This window comes from Sphaerodactylus townsendi, linkage group LG03 (assembly GCF_021028975.2).
Source record: "Sphaerodactylus townsendi isolate TG3544 linkage group LG03, MPM_Stown_v2.3, whole genome shotgun sequence".
Classification (NCBI taxonomy): Eukaryota; Metazoa; Chordata; class Lepidosauria; order Squamata; family Sphaerodactylidae; genus Sphaerodactylus; species Sphaerodactylus townsendi.
The window spans coordinates 157838187-157854992 of NC_059427.1; the positions used below are offsets into that span (position 1 = coordinate 157838187).

Below are 16806 nucleotides of genomic sequence, written 5' to 3' on the forward strand. Positions count from 1 at the left end.
AGCCACTTCATTAACTCAAGCAAGATGTGGAACACAGACAGCCTCCCTGCTAAAGCCATCTTTACTTAGAGTCCATTGAGGCAAGCAGTCCTTGCTCCCCTTTTATGGGAACTAATTATCTCAGGCTCTCATGCCAGACTTTCTCCTGAAAATTCTAGTTTTTTCTGTATAGGGAAGGTTTATCTTCCCCTATAGGGGAATATTCAAACATAAGGACCCCATACTTGTACTCCAAAATGGTACAATCCACAAAAGGCTGGACAATGTAATACTGTTTCACATATGCTGATTCAAAGAGGATTTGGGGGTCTAGGAAGAATTTTCCAATTATTTCAGCCCCAAGATTGTTTCACACAACCACATTATCTTCTGTTAAGGCAGATGAGCGTGACGTTCCCAGAGAATCATCTGTCGCAAGCTCTAAATCTGGTAAAATTCTTTAAATGGGTGCTCTTACTTTTCATCAACTGCAACCAAGTAAACGTTGTCTGTGCCAATCCCCAAGAAAGATGCTCCCTTCTGGATTGAGTAGTGGCACTGGAACGGAAGCCAGGACAAAAGGGATCAAAGACAATGCCCAATCAGACCTCTCTTGCCAGTGGCATAGCTAGGGGATTCAGGGGGACTAGAGCCCTGGGTGCCACTCCCTATGGCAGTGGTGGCGAACCTATGGCATGGGTGCCAGAGGTGGCACTCAGAGCCCTCTCTGTGGGCACGCGTGCACAGAGTTCGTCATGTGGGGGCGTGATAGGTAACCCTGTTAAGTGCTGTTAAACCCCACTGATTTTCATGGGAAGAACTAAAGCACAATCCTTTACCTGGGAGTAAGCTTGGTTGCTGGCAATGGGGCTTGCTTCTGAATAAACCCTCCTAGTGTCGTGATTCACCCATTGGAAGAGTTGCAAGGTTACTTCAAAGCAAAGCCACTGACTACCACCAAGCTTACTCCCGAGTAATACATGCCTTGGCGCCAACCGTTTTTTCTAAACTAAAACCTCAGTATTCGGGTTAAATTGCCGTGTTGGCACTTTGCGATAAATAAGTGGGTTTTGGGTTGTAGTTTGGGGGCTCGGTCTCGAAAAGGTTCGCCATCACTGCCCTATGGTCATGTGGGGTTGCATTGCAGGGCTGCCCCCAACTGTACTCTCCCTGGAGTTTGGGGCAGGGATACAGCTAAGCTAAGCTCTGACAAGCAGGACTGGCCCCACCCCCGAACTCCATGGGGCAGCTTGGGAGTGGGGCATAGTTGAGGGGGGGGGGCACAAAACCTAAGGTGAGCCTCAGGTGCCATTTTACTCAGCTACACCCCTGTCTCTTGCTGCTAGGATTGGCAGGTCTGTCCTGGCAACTGGCAGAAGGTTTAGGGAAGCTGGTTTAGGGGCAATGATGTCACTTCTGGTTTATGTAGAAGTGATGCATCTCACTGGGAGAGGAGGGAAGAGATTACCTAGCACTTGCCACAAAATCTCTATGGTTTCCACAGAGTTTATGGGGAAGTGCAGGAATGTCCCCCTCTATGCAATGCCACCACTTCCGCATAAACTGGAAGTGATGTCATCATGCAGGGGACACAGATCACTTCCCTCTTTTGTTGACCTACTTCCACCTGCCAACCAGGTGAGTGCCCACCATTAGCAGGCAGTTGGGAAGCCTACTCACTGCACAGCTTGCTGTGTGATTTGAGCATTTTAAAGCTGCTTACATTGTACCTTACTTTGATTTGTAAAAAAAAAAAATCTGGTTAAGGAACTACCTCAGCAGAGATTGCATGCCTCTGCAGTTTTTGAAGCACTACCAAATGACATTAGGATTTTTTCTGAATATGTCTCCCAGGTTCCACCATCGAGCCAGAGCAAAGAACAACTTCCTTTGCTCTGACTCAAAGAAAGAAATGTGTAACAAGACAGTCCTTCCTGCATCCAACTAGAGGGTCAACTGAACACTCTCAAAGGCTTTGCCTGTGCAAAACTGTTTAACAGTAAAGTTCTTTGAGATTTACCTATTTTGCAGCACAATTCACCAGGATTATCTATTAAAGGGTGGTTAACACCCTTTAACTCTGACAATACAAAAGAGAAAGGGGACTGAGTTTGATTATTTGGACATTTAACAGCCAACACAGTAAGAACCCTGCAGAAACCTTTATCTTCAACTGAGATAAGAATTTCTCTTTATTAAAGAACAGAGAAGAAAGCAGCAGCAAATAAAAATTAACCTTACCACTACTGTGAAGATGAATGCTAATACTAAGTTCCTAGCACTGCTTAAATCACATTAGCTGCAGACAGAGCATGCATGTCGATGCTCTGCCTGCAGCCAATTGGGCAGGGGTGAGTTGAGCAGCGCCTTAAAAATGCTCAGGCAAGGGTAGGCTTCCAGTGGTGGCGAACCTTTGGCACTCCAGATGTTATGGACTACAGTTCCCATCAGCCCCTGCCAGCATAGCCAATTGGCCACTGGGCAGCAGGAACAGCTGCTCCAGGTCCCACACAGGGAAAGATACCAATTGATCATAGAGTAGCAGAACCACAGGCTACTGCTGCTACCATTTGCACCTGCCACAGGTGGGGTTTAGGCAGCTTTCTTCCCCCAGCAGCAGCTCCTTCTCACCTTGACAGGAGGTCAACGCTTGCTTGGCCCTGGTGGAAGACTGGAGGTGGGGTGGCAATGATTCTGGAACCCCATCCAGGACTTTCAACCAGGGTCCCAGAATCACTGTTACCCCTGAGCCGACGTAACCCTGCCTAAAAGGGACCCTGGCTCATCCATCAGCACATTGGTGCTTCTGTAAATAGGGCTGCCAGCTCCAACCTGGAGATGTTGGGAGTGGAGGCTGAGAAGGGTGGGGTTTGGGAAGGGGAGGGCCCTCAGTGGTGCTCCATGCCATAGAGTTCACTTTCCAAAGCAGCCATTTTCTCCACAGGAATTTACCTCTGTAGCCTGGAGATCAGTTTTAATAGGGGGAGAGAGCAACACCTAGAGGCTGGCACTCCTAGCTGCAAAGGCCACTTCCCTCCATACAACTACAGCTGCCATGGCTGAATGATAAGTCTTGCTTCTGGGGAAGCCCACAACTGGAATGGTGGTCTACACCCACGTTCAATGGGGCTGAGCAGTTGCCACTGGGCATAGACCAGCTAAGCTAACCCTGCACAAGTATTCTGATATTTGACAGCATGCCACCAACACCAAAGGTGGCACTAACAAAATGATACTTCCAGAGGAGGAGGTTAATTTTGCCAGTGCCCCATCTCACTGCATATCCCCACTTCACCCCCAAGTTGTTGGTGAGGTCCCACAGGAGAAGAATTTCTAGGTGCTTAATTGACTACATCTGGGGGTAGGGAAGGCCCATTCCATAACCTTCGGTCTACTTGCCCTATTTTGACTACAGCTCATTGTGTCTCAAATCCTCAATGATGGCACTCAGAATTCTGGGTATGCTCTTAATTCACATGTCCATTCCTCTCTGCTTCTGATTGACCATACCTTAACTGTCCCTGACAAATGGGAAGCACTCATCAAACAGTCTCCAGCCCTGCCTGGAATCATGCGAAAGCTGCTGAAAATTTGACCTTAGGAAGAAGTACATATATAACCTCTGAAGCAGGAGATAGCCTAGGCTGTGGTGGCGAACCTTTGGCACTCCAGATGTTATGGACTACAATTCCCATCAGCCACTGCCAGCATGGCCAATTGGTCATGCTGGCAGGGGCTGATGGGAATTGTAGTCCAAAACATCTGGAGTGTCAAAGGTTCGCCACCATGGGCCTAGAGTTACACCGTGAGGAGGCAGATATGGAGCTATGATCCCATGGGATTACCTACACATGAACCACCCTGAGTGAAAACAAGCAGCAGGTCATACTTCCACTGATGTGAATGCTGCCAGTCTTGGCATTCCCCAGTTGCCCTTCTCCTTGCAGTCTGGGAAGCGGTGGTACCGTGCCACATTCATTGCATATATATTGGAGATGGAACCCCCTGCAAAGAATCAAAGCCCAGAGAACTAATAAATTTCCTTACATATGAAAAGATTTTAAAATGTAGTCACTGAGGCAGAATTCAATCTCCTGATTATCTCAGTTTTATTCAAGAGAACATCTTCTGCTCTTGTAGCTAAGAAAAAAAAGTATTTATTTTAAACATTTGTATGCAGCCTTTCCACTCAAATAGAGCCTGTAATGCAGCAAACTGCAGGGCCTCTGAAGATGACTGTAGAGGTTGGATAGATTTGTAGAGTGGCCCTTAAGATATACAGTTCCCAGGCCATATAAGGTATAGTACCAGCACCTTGAATTACACCCACAAGTAGACTGGAAGCCAATGCAGATGGAACAAGGCTGGAATGATAGTGCCTCTGTCACCCCGGATGGCACTCTCCTTGCAGCATTTTCTAACAACTGTAGTTCCTGGACACTCTTTAAGGGCAGCCCTACATACAGTACACTGCAGTAGTGTAATCTGGATGTTACCAAGGCATGCACCACAGTGTCCAGTGGTAAGATTTTTTTAAGCAAAAAAAGACAGTATCTTGCTCACCAGCAGAAACTGGGGGAAGGTGTCCCTGGCCACCCACCAAAAATTGCTTAAAAGTATGTGACAACTGGACAGCTGCAGAATGAAAGAACAAGAGGGACTATTTCCACATTCACTTAACAGTTACAATGACAGCTTTCAAGGGATTCGCCTGCAAACATTTGTTTCAGAATGCTTGGCACAAGAATACAAAGGCAATATGACTCGTGAAGTCTACTTCAATAGGACACAGAATGACATATTTGTATCTTAGCTTGTGCAGCAAGAGGTCAAACCATGTATCCATCATGGCTTACATACCTGGGCAGAAAATCCCATCTCCACCCTCCCATCCAATCATCTTCTGCAACTGCTTCAGCACCACCTCTTCCATCAGCACAAACACAGGGGCAATCTCATATGTATACCTGGAATGCAACAAACAGGCAGATGGGTAATTTCTAACTAGATGCCTCCAGAAGTCCCAGAGTACAAGTAGGTCTCCACAAGCTTCACTTCTATCAAAGCCCATGGCATTTGTGACTCAGCAGTCATCCATAAAGTGTTACAACCCATTTGCAGGGCTAAGGAGAAATCAAAGGACTTTTCTGCACTAAGAGATGAAGCAGGCCACAACCACATTTTATTTTATGTGTGATGTTCCTACAGAACCGATTGCATCATGTAGGGTTTCCAGACAGTGGGGGAGAGTTAGGGAGGCAGGATCCAGAGAGAAAAATAAAAAATGCCCTTTTATATTTACAGGAAGTTTACCATAGAGTTTCTGGTAATTCCTAGAGCTACCCAGAAGTGAGAAATATGGCTCTAGAAATTGCCAGAAACTCCATGTTAAGAACTTTCTGTGAGCAGATAAAGCCTTGTTTTTCATTTTCAGCAATGGTAGACAGCCCTAGCATCACTTTACTACAACAACCCATTTGGAGTAATTGTATCTTGTGAGGGGATAAACTTACTGTGGCTGGATGCATGAGCTCATGAGAACAAGAGGTGATTGAACCAGCAGCCCATCTAGTCCAGCATCCTGCTTCAGTGGCCAACGAGATGGACTTAGCATTGGCATACAGCGTTTGCTGCCTGTGAACTTGGAGGGTCCCTCTAGTAACCAAGGCTAGTAGCCACAGTGATGGATCCAGGATGATGGATCCAGCAACATAAGGGTTGGGGCTCTTATGAGCTGAATGGAATGTAGAAAAAAAACCCTAGAAGATGCTGACAGTTCAGTTGAATAAGGATCAGCTGAAGGGGTTGGGAGGTAAGGAGAAACTGTGTTAGGAAGGTATATTCACAGAGATTCTAGTGATCCAAAGGCAGTAGGAAACCTAGGGATAAACAGGGAAAAATAGACCTGTGTTAGGTGGGCAGAGACGAGGGCTTTGGAGCAGGATTGGGACTTCAAACCTCGAGGAAAACCTTTAGATTGTGGTAATTCCAAAAAAGGAGGTTATTCTCTCAGTGTAGAAATGGCTATTTGCGTATACTAAATCCTTTACAGCATATGATATAGAGGAAGGACTCAGACACCCATAGTAGTTTAAGTGAATAAAACAGCTCTATAAATAGTTATTTATGTTACAACTGTTCTAGTGTGAAATGTAACCTTCATGAAAACCTGTGCTACAAAATAAAGTTTACTAGAAAATAAACATCCTAATTTAAGTGGTTTATTTTTGTCTCTGACTGTCCTACTGAGGGAGATAGAAAGAAGTAAAACGCTGGTTCATTAGGGCTCTTCTTCCATCTTTTCCCCCAAAGAGGAGGGTGACAGGGAACCTGTTACAGCCATTGATGGACCTCGCCTTCCCAAATCTGTCTATTCGAAGCTAAGGCCCCTGTAAGGGTGGGGGTTAGTTTCTGCTCTTTCTGCCTGGCCTTGGCGCATTCCTCGTTCTGGGCTTCGTGCCCGGGGTGGTTGTGGCCTTAATCTTGCTGTGGTTATCTTGTGTGTTTGAAGCTTGTTTCTGTACTGTCGTGGGAAAACTGCTGGGACGTTTGGGGGAGGTGGCTGAAGGTTCCGTAAAAGCGACACCTGAAGCCCGGGAAAGTCAGAATCCGCATCCCGTGTATTGCGATCATTGAAGTTTATGAAATAAATGTACTGAACTCAGTTCCTTTGTTTCGAGTCCTTTGAGGTTCCTTACAGCCCCTTCCGCACACGCAAAATAATGCGTTTTCAAACCACTTTCACAACTGTTTGCAAGTGGATTTTGCCATTCCGCACAGCTTCAAAGAGCACTGAAAGCAGTTTGAAAGTGGATTATTCTGCATGTGCGGAATGAGCCTAAGAGAAAGAGAAACCCAGTCCTCAAACCAGGTTTGTTTTTTGTTTTGTTTTTCAGTTTGGCCCTTCTCCATTAATGTTAAATAAACATAGTGGGCAGAAATCACAGGTTTTAAGTATATATGACTGTAGATGATAATTTTCTATTACTATTATTTTTTTACAACAGAAAATAAACATTTCATTAAACAATGTGAACCAAGCACACAGATAATGGCTCTGTTTAGAAATAATGACAAACCATAATTTGTCATTATGGGAATAAATCTTGTCAGTCCTTGGACTTGTGTGTTCCCCATCCCTCAGAGGTGGTTTGAAGATTTCCTGGTTCCCACCAAACCACAATTTATTGCTTTGTCCTTTACAAACATCGTGACAAACTGTAATTCGTTTCTTGCTCTACAAACCAGGATTCCAAAACAGATTTAAATAGCAATTGGGAATCCTAGTTTGCAAGCAATAGAACAAACCACAATTTCTTTTCCTTCATCTGATTCAGACATCATGAAAAACCATGGTTTGGGGAGGATCTGGAAGTCTTCAATCAACAAGCCATGTGTCAGAGGAAGGAGGAATGTGAAATGCACAACCTTAGAACTTCCAGCTATGTTCCTATATCAGCAAACCACATTATATCTCTGTTCGGCCAAGGACTATTTCCTTTTGTGTTTTTGATTCTATGACATTAAACCTATTTAGGATACGTGCATATATTTGGTTAGGATTTCATTACGGCCTTCCTATCTTCTCCATCACAGATAAGATCCTATATGACGTGATAGGTTTGGGGGGCAGGGTAAGGTTTTTGACACATAATGTTCTTTTCCTCTCTCTGACAGCCTGGCATGTAGCAATGTTTCTCCTTAACGTGTTTACAATGGTTAAACATTTACACAATAAAATACTGTAAAGCAGAAAGTTCACAAAATGGTTGGACAGAGTATGGAAGTAAGGTAGATGCATTCATGCTCTTTTAATCATTTTTTAAACTGAAAACATACCGCTTATTACAATTTCAGCACTATGGCTGTCCAGAGAGGAGCATGCACCCAATGAAAAATACTTTAAACATAAACTCCAACCAGAAAAAGGAAGCACACATAAAATGCTGAGGGTGTGGGCAGGCAAGAGTTGAGTCACCTATCATGAAACAGGAATTCAGACAGTTAGTTGTGTGGAAATGGGTATACTCTAGGACAGTGGTTCCTAACCTGAGGTATGTGCCAGAGTGTTTGGGGGTATGCAAAGAAAAAATCCACACTAATTGGTTTGCTAATACGGGGGCACAATTTTAGGAAAATGGGTGGCCAAGGGGTACACGAGTGAAAAAAAAGGTTGGAACCACTGCTCTCGGAGTTGGAGGCAAGTGGCACAGAATCCTAGGTGTGGAAAAAAAATGTGTTTTAGGTACTCTGAAATGAAATATCCCTGAAACAGATTTCAGTCTAATGGGAAATTGTATGGGCTGTATAAATCAACTGCTGGGGATGGACCATGGCTCAGGAATAGGGTGTCTGCTTTGCATGAAACATGTCCCAAGCATCTCCAATGAAGAGGATCAGTGATGTGAAAGAACTCCTCTAAAGACCCTGGAGAGCTGCTATCAATCAGAGAAGACAACACTGACCTTGGCAGACAAATGGCCTGACAAGGGTACGAGGAAGTTTCATATGTTCAGCAACAAATGTGCACCTATGGTTTACAAAAGGCCTATCTCCATGATAGACACCCAGCATTAACATTCATTCCCTTTCCTCCAACAAACACAAAGAGCTGCAGTTCTGTAGAGTGGGACTCTGGCTTCTTAACTAAATATGAATTCCCAGGATTTGTTTGAGAGGGAAGCAGTGACAATCAAGGTGGAACAAGAAGGGCAACATTTTAAGATTTTTTTAAAAAACCCTCCACATTTATTAGAATTCTTTTCCTGCCTTTCTTCTGAGGAGCCTAGAATAGGGAATGTGGCCCTATTCTTTGCAACTCTGCAAAGCAATTTAGAGAAAATGGCAGGCTCATGATCAACCAGTGAGTATTTGTGGCAGAGTGAGGTCCTAATCCAGCACCAGGCTGCTTCTCGAGTTTTACTTTCTAACCACATGCTCCAGGCTGGTGTGCATCTCCTAGTCATATGCAACTTGCATCTCCTTGTCAGGCACAGCATCACTTATCTTGCAAGGAGCGAGAAACTGTTAATGCACAGACATTACATCACTCTTAACCATCCCCAACTATGCATTACTGGAGATAAACACATAGGTGGCAATATGTTTAAAGGAATGTCAGGGAGTTTTGAGTAGAGCCTGGAGAAAGACGATGATTTTAAATCAAAGATTCAGAAGTTGTTTGCTGTTCATAGAGTGTACACTGGCCCCAGTTTTGCTCTGGGTTAACAAGTTTTGCAGGTTTTTGTATCATTAAAACTTGTAGTACCCATTTGAGCTCAAGAAATTGCGAGAAAAGAAATACATGGACATACTATGATATGCAGTGCTGCTCCCAAGCCACTATTAAAAGGACACTCTACTCCAAGACACAGTATCAGGTTCAAGCTTCAGTCCTGGAAACTATTTGACATGGTTTAGCTGAAAGCACAGATACTTACTGGCTGGTATTGAGCATCTCTGTGATCAGACGCCCAGCCAGGGCATGAGGATCAAGCCCTGAAAACAGCTGGTTAAAAAAGCGAGGATGACCTGGGAAGGAAGGGAGGGAGGGAGGAAGGGAAAGAAAGAAAGTTAGCTACCCTTGGTCCAGAACAGCTTTTATAGATCTATCAAAAATCCAGCACCCGCACTTTCCTGAACACAGTCCTCTTTTGTGAGGCTCAATGTAGCTCAGTGGAAGAGTCTGTGATTTGCATGCAGAAGGTCCCAGGTTCAATCCTCGGCGTCTCCAGTTAAAAGGACCAGGCAAGAGATGGCATGAAAGACCTTTGCCTGAGACCCTGGAGAGTGACTCAGTAGAAAATACTGACTTTGATGGACTGAATGTCTGATTCAGGATAAGGCAGCTTCATGTATGTGGGAAAAAAATGTGGAACTTGAAGCATCAAATGTGTGAACTATCATGAATTCCACTGTGCCCTAGAACTCTGTAAAGTCTGCAAGGAACTCTGAAAAGAAGCAGGCAAAGGGCAATTTAAGATCAGGGCCCAAAACACCCCACCTCCCCCATCCATTTTAACATCCAGCCAGGTGACAAGTTCCAGAAAACTTAAAAGGTTGCACATTTGTTTTTGTGTGTTGTTTTGGTTGGTTTTAATAAAAGTTCTACATGTTTTTAGTGTTCCCAGAAGGAAACCATTCTGGGTATCTCTGCTAATGTAAATCCCTTAGTAAATCAAACACTGCTGTGAGATTTCAGATCGGTATTGACGATGAATAAAGGAAAATGACTGGTTATTTTGCATCTGAATCGCTTCATTTTAAGGGCAGAGAAATTCAGTTTGTTTTAACACCCTCTGGACTCGCAATTTCAGTCACCTTTAAGTCACTCGTGTGCACAAACTCATTTAACCCTATTTGTGTTAACACTGGAGAAAATTATCATCCATAATTAACGCATAAATTGCATAAATCACAAGATGAAACAAAGGAACACTATGAGGCACTAATTATTATTCTGGAACTTACCCATCCCTTTAACTCAGTTGCTTTGAACATGTTAATTAATGTCAGTAATGACAGAGCAAAATACAATCTGTGAGACTGTAATCTTAAAATAATCAAACACGTACATCAAAGTCAGTTGGAGCAAAAAACCCCAAAAAAACAACAAACCCTATACAATGCCACAAAGAGATCTGGAGTAAAAACCACACACAATTTCACTATTTAATAGAATAAAACACTCACATGTTTTCACACTATATCTGATAACTTCCCGACAACGCTCCAACAATTGCTCTGGCGGCTCCCCACTGTCTGTTAGATTCAGGTCCAGAATCTGCTGCAGTTGCTCAGGTTCCTTCCAGTCACATACCTGCATGGAAGGAAATAGGATGACCAGCTTATGTCCCCAGGGTCCCTTCCAAGAAGGCCTCAAAAGTAAAAAACAAACAGTATGACCTCATTCTCAAATTATGCTCTTTGGTTGAGGTCAGGAATATTACTGTGTTTAAGGAAGTGGAAAGTGTAGTCAAGTTGCAGCCATCTTTCAGTGACCCTGTAGATTTTTTTTTCAAATCAAGACAAACAAAGGTGGTTTGCCATTATCTGTCTCTGCACAACAACCCTGGACTTCCTTGGTGGTCTCTCATCTAAGTACTCTCCAGAGCCAACCCTGCTTAGCTTCTGAGATCTGACAAGATTAGGCTAGCCTGGACCATATAGGTCAGGGCCATTCTTCTGGAATTCCAAAAATATGCCAGCATAGGAAAGTAAAGCTAACCAGGCAATACTATTATGTCATTGTAATACAGATGCTGTACTATAAATATTATGCTATCATAACTACAACACCATAAGAGGAAGACATTAGGTTCAAATCTCAACTTTTTCATGGAGGTCAGTCAGTGAGCTTGAGCCAATCACAGTATCTTAGCCTAACCCAGGGGTCTGCAACTTGTGGCTCTCCAGATGTTCATGGACTACAAATCCCATCAGCCCCTGTCAGCATGCAGAGAGCTGAAGAGCCACAGGTTGCAGACCCCTGGCCTAACCTGCCTCACAGTGTTGTTGCTATAATAAAAAAAAAGAGAAGAGGAGAATTTAAGTTACTTTGTGTTCCCATCCGGCAGGAGTGTGGATATAAATGTTTTAATACAAATACACACATATACCACTAGCTTCTGTTCCCACCACCAGCATAATGTTACTCCAACAAAACAGTCGCTGTAATCAAACAGAAACCCATTCAACCAGTGGAGAGAACCCAGTGATCTGCTAACTAAACAGTTTCAGCTTCAGTGGCTATGTCAATGTCACTTCTGAGCAGTTCATATTTGTTATCCGTTCCATGCAGATTTCAATACTGGATCCCCTAATCTCCCAAACTGCTAACAGTATTTTCTGAATTAAAACTGGAAACCCTGATTTTACGTGGTTCCAGTTCCTCACTATGATCTTTTTCGCACCATTGATCCCTTCTCCACATGTAACTGGAAAAGGACAGCAACAGGTTTTCTACAGCATCTACTATAGTGGTATATTCCCCTTTATAAATCCATCTCCATTGCCAAGGTCCTACTGCATGTCACATTCAACAAAGTAAAATGAGAATCCAGTGGCACTTCAAAGACTAATAACATTACTTTCAGTATGAAGCCGTGATTCTTTAAGGTATTACTGAACTTCTCTTTAATAAAAGCTCTGTGCTTTCACTTTCGATCCTTTTACCCCTCCCTCCATGTTCCACAAAGCAATCATGAATAAATGGTTAATAGCTTGTCTTCCCTGGGAGTAATAGGGAAGGCTTAAGTAATGTTTTTTATGTTGTGCAAAACCAAAGTCACTGTTCATAATTTGTTTTGGTTAACAACAGTACTGCTGTCATCATGAGACAATTTTTTTTAAGTTATCAATAATTTTGGTTGACTACACAGAGCAGATCAAAAGGGGACATTCTATTTACCTGAAAGGAAGACTAGGCTTTTCTCTACATCTGCCATCAAGAAAAAGAGGGAACCATCTTAAATTTGCATACAATTTACAGTAATGTAGTTATTTTGTGTATAACTTCTTTTTAGTGGGATCATCTTACATTCAAGATTGCCTTTCTTTTGGGTTGAGGAATATGTTGATTTTCAGTTGATTCATGAATTACCCCCACAGAAGAGCTACAGGAATTAATTAAGTGGAAAGAAGAAACACAAATGCAATTTTAAAAGGCCACCAAGCTTGGGAACAGCACATAGGACAGCTTGTTGCTGCAATAGTGCTTTAACTACCAAAAAATGACCAAGAATCAGGTCTAAAAAAAAAAAGACCAGTGCACCATTAAAAATGGTAGAATGGCTTCATGGTAGAATGACTGGCCTGTAAAAACCAGGTGCATTTATCAAGGTAATTCCAGACTCATCAGCCAAAGAAGACCCTTTCTTAGAGGAGTTAGTGATTTGGGCATCACTCCAAGAAGGCACTCACACATATATAGTAAAACTGATCACACTCAAGAGTGTGTGACTAACTGATCTAGTCACACCTGTTGCAGATTAGCCAGTACAGCAAAACCCCTATTTCTAGCAGATGCCGAACAGAATAATGGCAGAATAATGCCTATGGCAAAATAATGAATTAATTAAAAGCTCAGTTTTGCAGCCTCCTCTGTGGATAGGTTTTGGGGGCCACAGCAGCCTTTAAATTTAAAAAAAATTCATGTACCTTGAACATAACATAAGAAAGAGCCTGCTGGATCAGACTAGAGTCAATCTAGTCCAGCACTCTGCTACTCGCAGTGGCCCACCAGTTACCTTTGGGAGTTCACATGCAGGATGTGAAAGCAATGGCCTTCTGCTGCTGATACTCCCGAGCACCTGGTCTGCTAAGGCATTTGCAATCTCAGATCAAGGAGGATCAAGATTGGTAGCCATAGATCGACTTCTCCATAAATCTGTCCCAGCCCCTTTTAAAGCTATCCAGGTTAGTGGCCATCACCACCTCCTGTGGCAGCATATTCCAAACACCAATCACACGTTGTGTGAAGAACTGTTTCCTTTTATTAGTCCTAATTCTTCCCCCCAGCATTTTCAAGGTATGCCCCCTGGTTTTAGTATTGTGAGAAAGAGAAAAATTTCTCTGTTAACATTTTCTATCCCATGCATAATTTTATAGACTTCAATCATATCCCCCTTCAGACGTCTCCTCTCCAAACTAAGGAGCCTCAAACGCTGCAGCCTCTCCTCATAAGGAAGGTGTTCCAATCCTTCAATCATCCTCGTTGCCCTTCTCTGCACTTTTTCTATCTCTTCAATATCCTTTTTGAGATGTGGCGACCAGAACTTGCAGTTCTGACACCCAAGGCTACCTTGAAGTTAATGCTTTAAAGTGAAACTGACAAATCATTTTATGCGTTCAGAAGTTACACAGCTTTAAAATGTGTTATGCATCTTCTACATTTAAATTCCATCACCACCACCCCACCCAGTTACCCAGAAGCATTGCCATCAAGGGAATGAAGACTCATATGGGTTCCTTGCCTACCACCCTCCTCTAGGCTCTTCACCCATATTAACTTCTGCAGAACTTTTCCCTACTGCAGTGACTTAAAAATTAGTCTCCAACTTCCTTATTGTTCTTTTGCTTCCTGCCTCACAAGACAGTAGCATGTTCTGATCCTAGAAACATTTCACTAGTTGCAAATTTAAAAAGCAGCAGCATGTACTGCTGGGGATATGGATAAATTCGGCTTCTCTTTGGGCTTTTTGTGAACATCTATGGCCATGATGCAAACTTTATTAGAAATCTGACTATCCACAGGGAAGTTAATTTGAGTGACAAAATAGATTTCTGATCCCTGCAGTAGAGAATGCATGTAATGATTCTCCAATATACTCAATATAAACAACATATAAAACAATATTTTATGGTATTCTACGGGTTGCATCCATTTTCCCTGATCTGACTTTCAGTCAGTCACACTTCAGCTGTGAATTTCCCACTGGAAACTAAATTCCTAACCATACGGGAGGCCTACTTCAGGTTGGGACTGTCCTATGTAGGAAATAGGAGCTTTTGCCTGTTCCCTACCTCCTCCACTATTTTCCCAACCCAAAACATTCTCATGGATTCCATTTGTCTCACTAGAGAACTGCACATATAACCTACTGGCAGAAGTGCACATCCCCCAAACGGGGCAAATGACACTCCCTGCAGCTGTTTCAGATCAGAAAAGTGACATGGCAGGGGATAGCAGAAACCCAGTCTTCGTCCCTACTCTGTGGTTCCCCCACACACTAGAGAAGGGAATTAACAGTAAGAAAGTTTTAGCAGACATTAGCTGCCTGCCTCTCAGGTCAGAAAGCCAAGACATGGCTCACAGCATAGCATAAAATGTCATTTGACCCTCTAAATTAGCCATCCCTGCCCCAGAAGTTGTAAGATGGATCAGGTTGGGAGAAGAAGCTCTCAAGTTCTTACCTTTTCAGAGACATCCATCCCTTTTCTGACGCCTTCCTCCATCATAATCTGGAAAGCTTTCTGCAGGAATTCCTCACCAGCTACTTTATCCAAGTAAGGATGGGACAATACATCTTTGCCTGCCATTGTCAGACACAGGTATTCAGCAAGCCCCTAGAAATCCAGGCAAACAGAGAAAACCAGCTCATATCAAAGCTGTTCCTCCAAGACAAAGCCACATAAAATCTATCTGCACCAAGATGTTACATCCCAGGAAATACTGCAATCAGTACCAGCAATCTGGACCACCATCCCAGACTGGTATCTCCCTACTGAATCAAAACAACCATCAGATTTTGTCTAAGGAAAGTGGTAACCTGATTTATTTATACCCTACCTTTCTCCCTGATGGGAATCCAAAGCATCTTACATAATTCTTCTTTCCACTGTTTTATCCTCACAACAACCTTGTGAAGTAGGCTCGACTGAGAGAGAATGACTGGCACAAGGTCACCCAACAAGCTTCCATGGCAGAGAGGAGATTGGAACCAAGGTCTCCCCGTCCTAGTCTGACACTCTTAAGTGGTGCATCAAGTGGGTTAAAAATCATTTAGCTTTCTTCTAAAGTTCTTTGCAAAGTCTATGCTCATTTAGAGACTAGCCATTCCCCACCTTTATTATTCCAGATCAAGAAAACTTATCCAACGTTCTTTTTAGAAAATGGTGGATATCAGAAAGCTTAAGCATTCTACTTTAACAATGCATTTTTATCATTTCAGGAATATTTTGTGTGCTTGTTTATTTTAATTGATTTATTCAGTTCTCTGGAGGGTGTGATGCTCCCCTTTCAAAAGCAAGGAACCAAATGGCTGCCCTAAGATTTTCAAAAGGAGCAGGTTAAAAGCAATACTGATCTTCAAGTAGAGGTAAGATATTGGTACTGCCAACATCATGCACTAGATCAAGGAGGAACTTGTATGTAATGATACTATGCAAACAAGCAGAATTCAGTAAATGATAGAGAATACACATATTTAAGCCAATAAGCATATATAAACACTCCATAACTTACTCCGTGACATACCTTCTATTGCCCGGAAAACCCACCAGAACCAGTTGAATCCGGCCGTGAAAGCCTTCAACAATACATTGAATGTATATCTTGTTTTTCAGACAACTGAATCCCAAAGTGTCTCTCATCAGTCAAGCAACAAATGCCCCTTTGCACTGCAATCCTAGGCATGTTTACTCAGAAATCCAAAGAGACTTACTCCCAGGTCATCGTCCACAAGAGTGCAGACACAGAGGCAGGAAATAGACAACAGGCTATGCAGAAGACAGAAGGGCATGCACGAATGAATTAAAGTGCAAAGAGGGCAGCTGAATTCTGTGCCAAGTACCAACATTCCACACTGGCACAGTGTGGAAAATTTTTGATCACAATCATGGATGCAGGGCACATCTGTCTTCACCTCCGTATAGGCTATAGCCTTAATTTCTTCTTCCTATTAGGATCAAACAGTCAGCTAGACCCTTTCACAGTTCCTCTCTGCCCTTCCTTAGTGATAAACTGCTTCTCTGTCTTTCTGTCTCTTTCTCACAAGCTGGAGAAAAAGATTAATCCCCACTCCTCTAGCTGGCAAAAACCCTTCTAGTACTAACCGCTCTCCAGCACTGAAAAACATTCAGCCTGTGCAGATGTCACTCTTCACGGGATTATTCTCCCCACATCAAGATCCCCCAGGAGGGAAACAAACTCTTAAAAACCATTTTATCCAATCGCTTCAAGTTACCTGGCCAGTCAGGCATAGATCTCCACGGATTGCAGGGCCAAAGTACAAAGGGAGCAACCTGTTCCTGAATAGTATCATTAGACACTGAGATAGTTAAACACCACAGTGGGATGTTTGCATATAATTAACAGCCTGCCTTGCC

The 16806-nt window shown here is 43.1% G+C and overlaps 1 protein-coding gene across 8 annotated transcripts in view; it reads right to left on the reverse strand.

Annotated features, from left to right (window-relative positions):
* Nucleotides 1-16806, reverse strand: part of CSAD (cysteine sulfinic acid decarboxylase) — a 35799-nt gene that overhangs the window by 18049 nt on the left and 944 nt on the right. For 5 of the 8 annotated variants that reach the window (XM_048490865.1, XM_048490866.1, XM_048490861.1 and 2 more), the window contains exons 2-7: nucleotides 14893-15045; nucleotides 10672-10798; nucleotides 9420-9510; nucleotides 4840-4946; nucleotides 3869-3984; nucleotides 458-537 (exon numbers count right to left, since the gene is read on the reverse strand). In XM_048490865.1, the coding sequence (XP_048346822.1) occupies nucleotides 458-537; nucleotides 3869-3984; nucleotides 4840-4946; nucleotides 9420-9510; nucleotides 10672-10798; nucleotides 14893-15018 (647 nt within the window). In that variant the 5' untranslated portion in view covers nucleotides 15019-15045. Of the gene's footprint in view, nucleotides 1-457; nucleotides 538-3868; nucleotides 3985-4839; nucleotides 4947-9419; nucleotides 9511-10671; nucleotides 10799-14892; nucleotides 15046-15955; nucleotides 16047-16533; nucleotides 16734-16806 lie in introns of those variants that run through there. The other 3 variants (XM_048490863.1, XM_048490864.1, XM_048490862.1) reach the window with 3 other exon arrangements.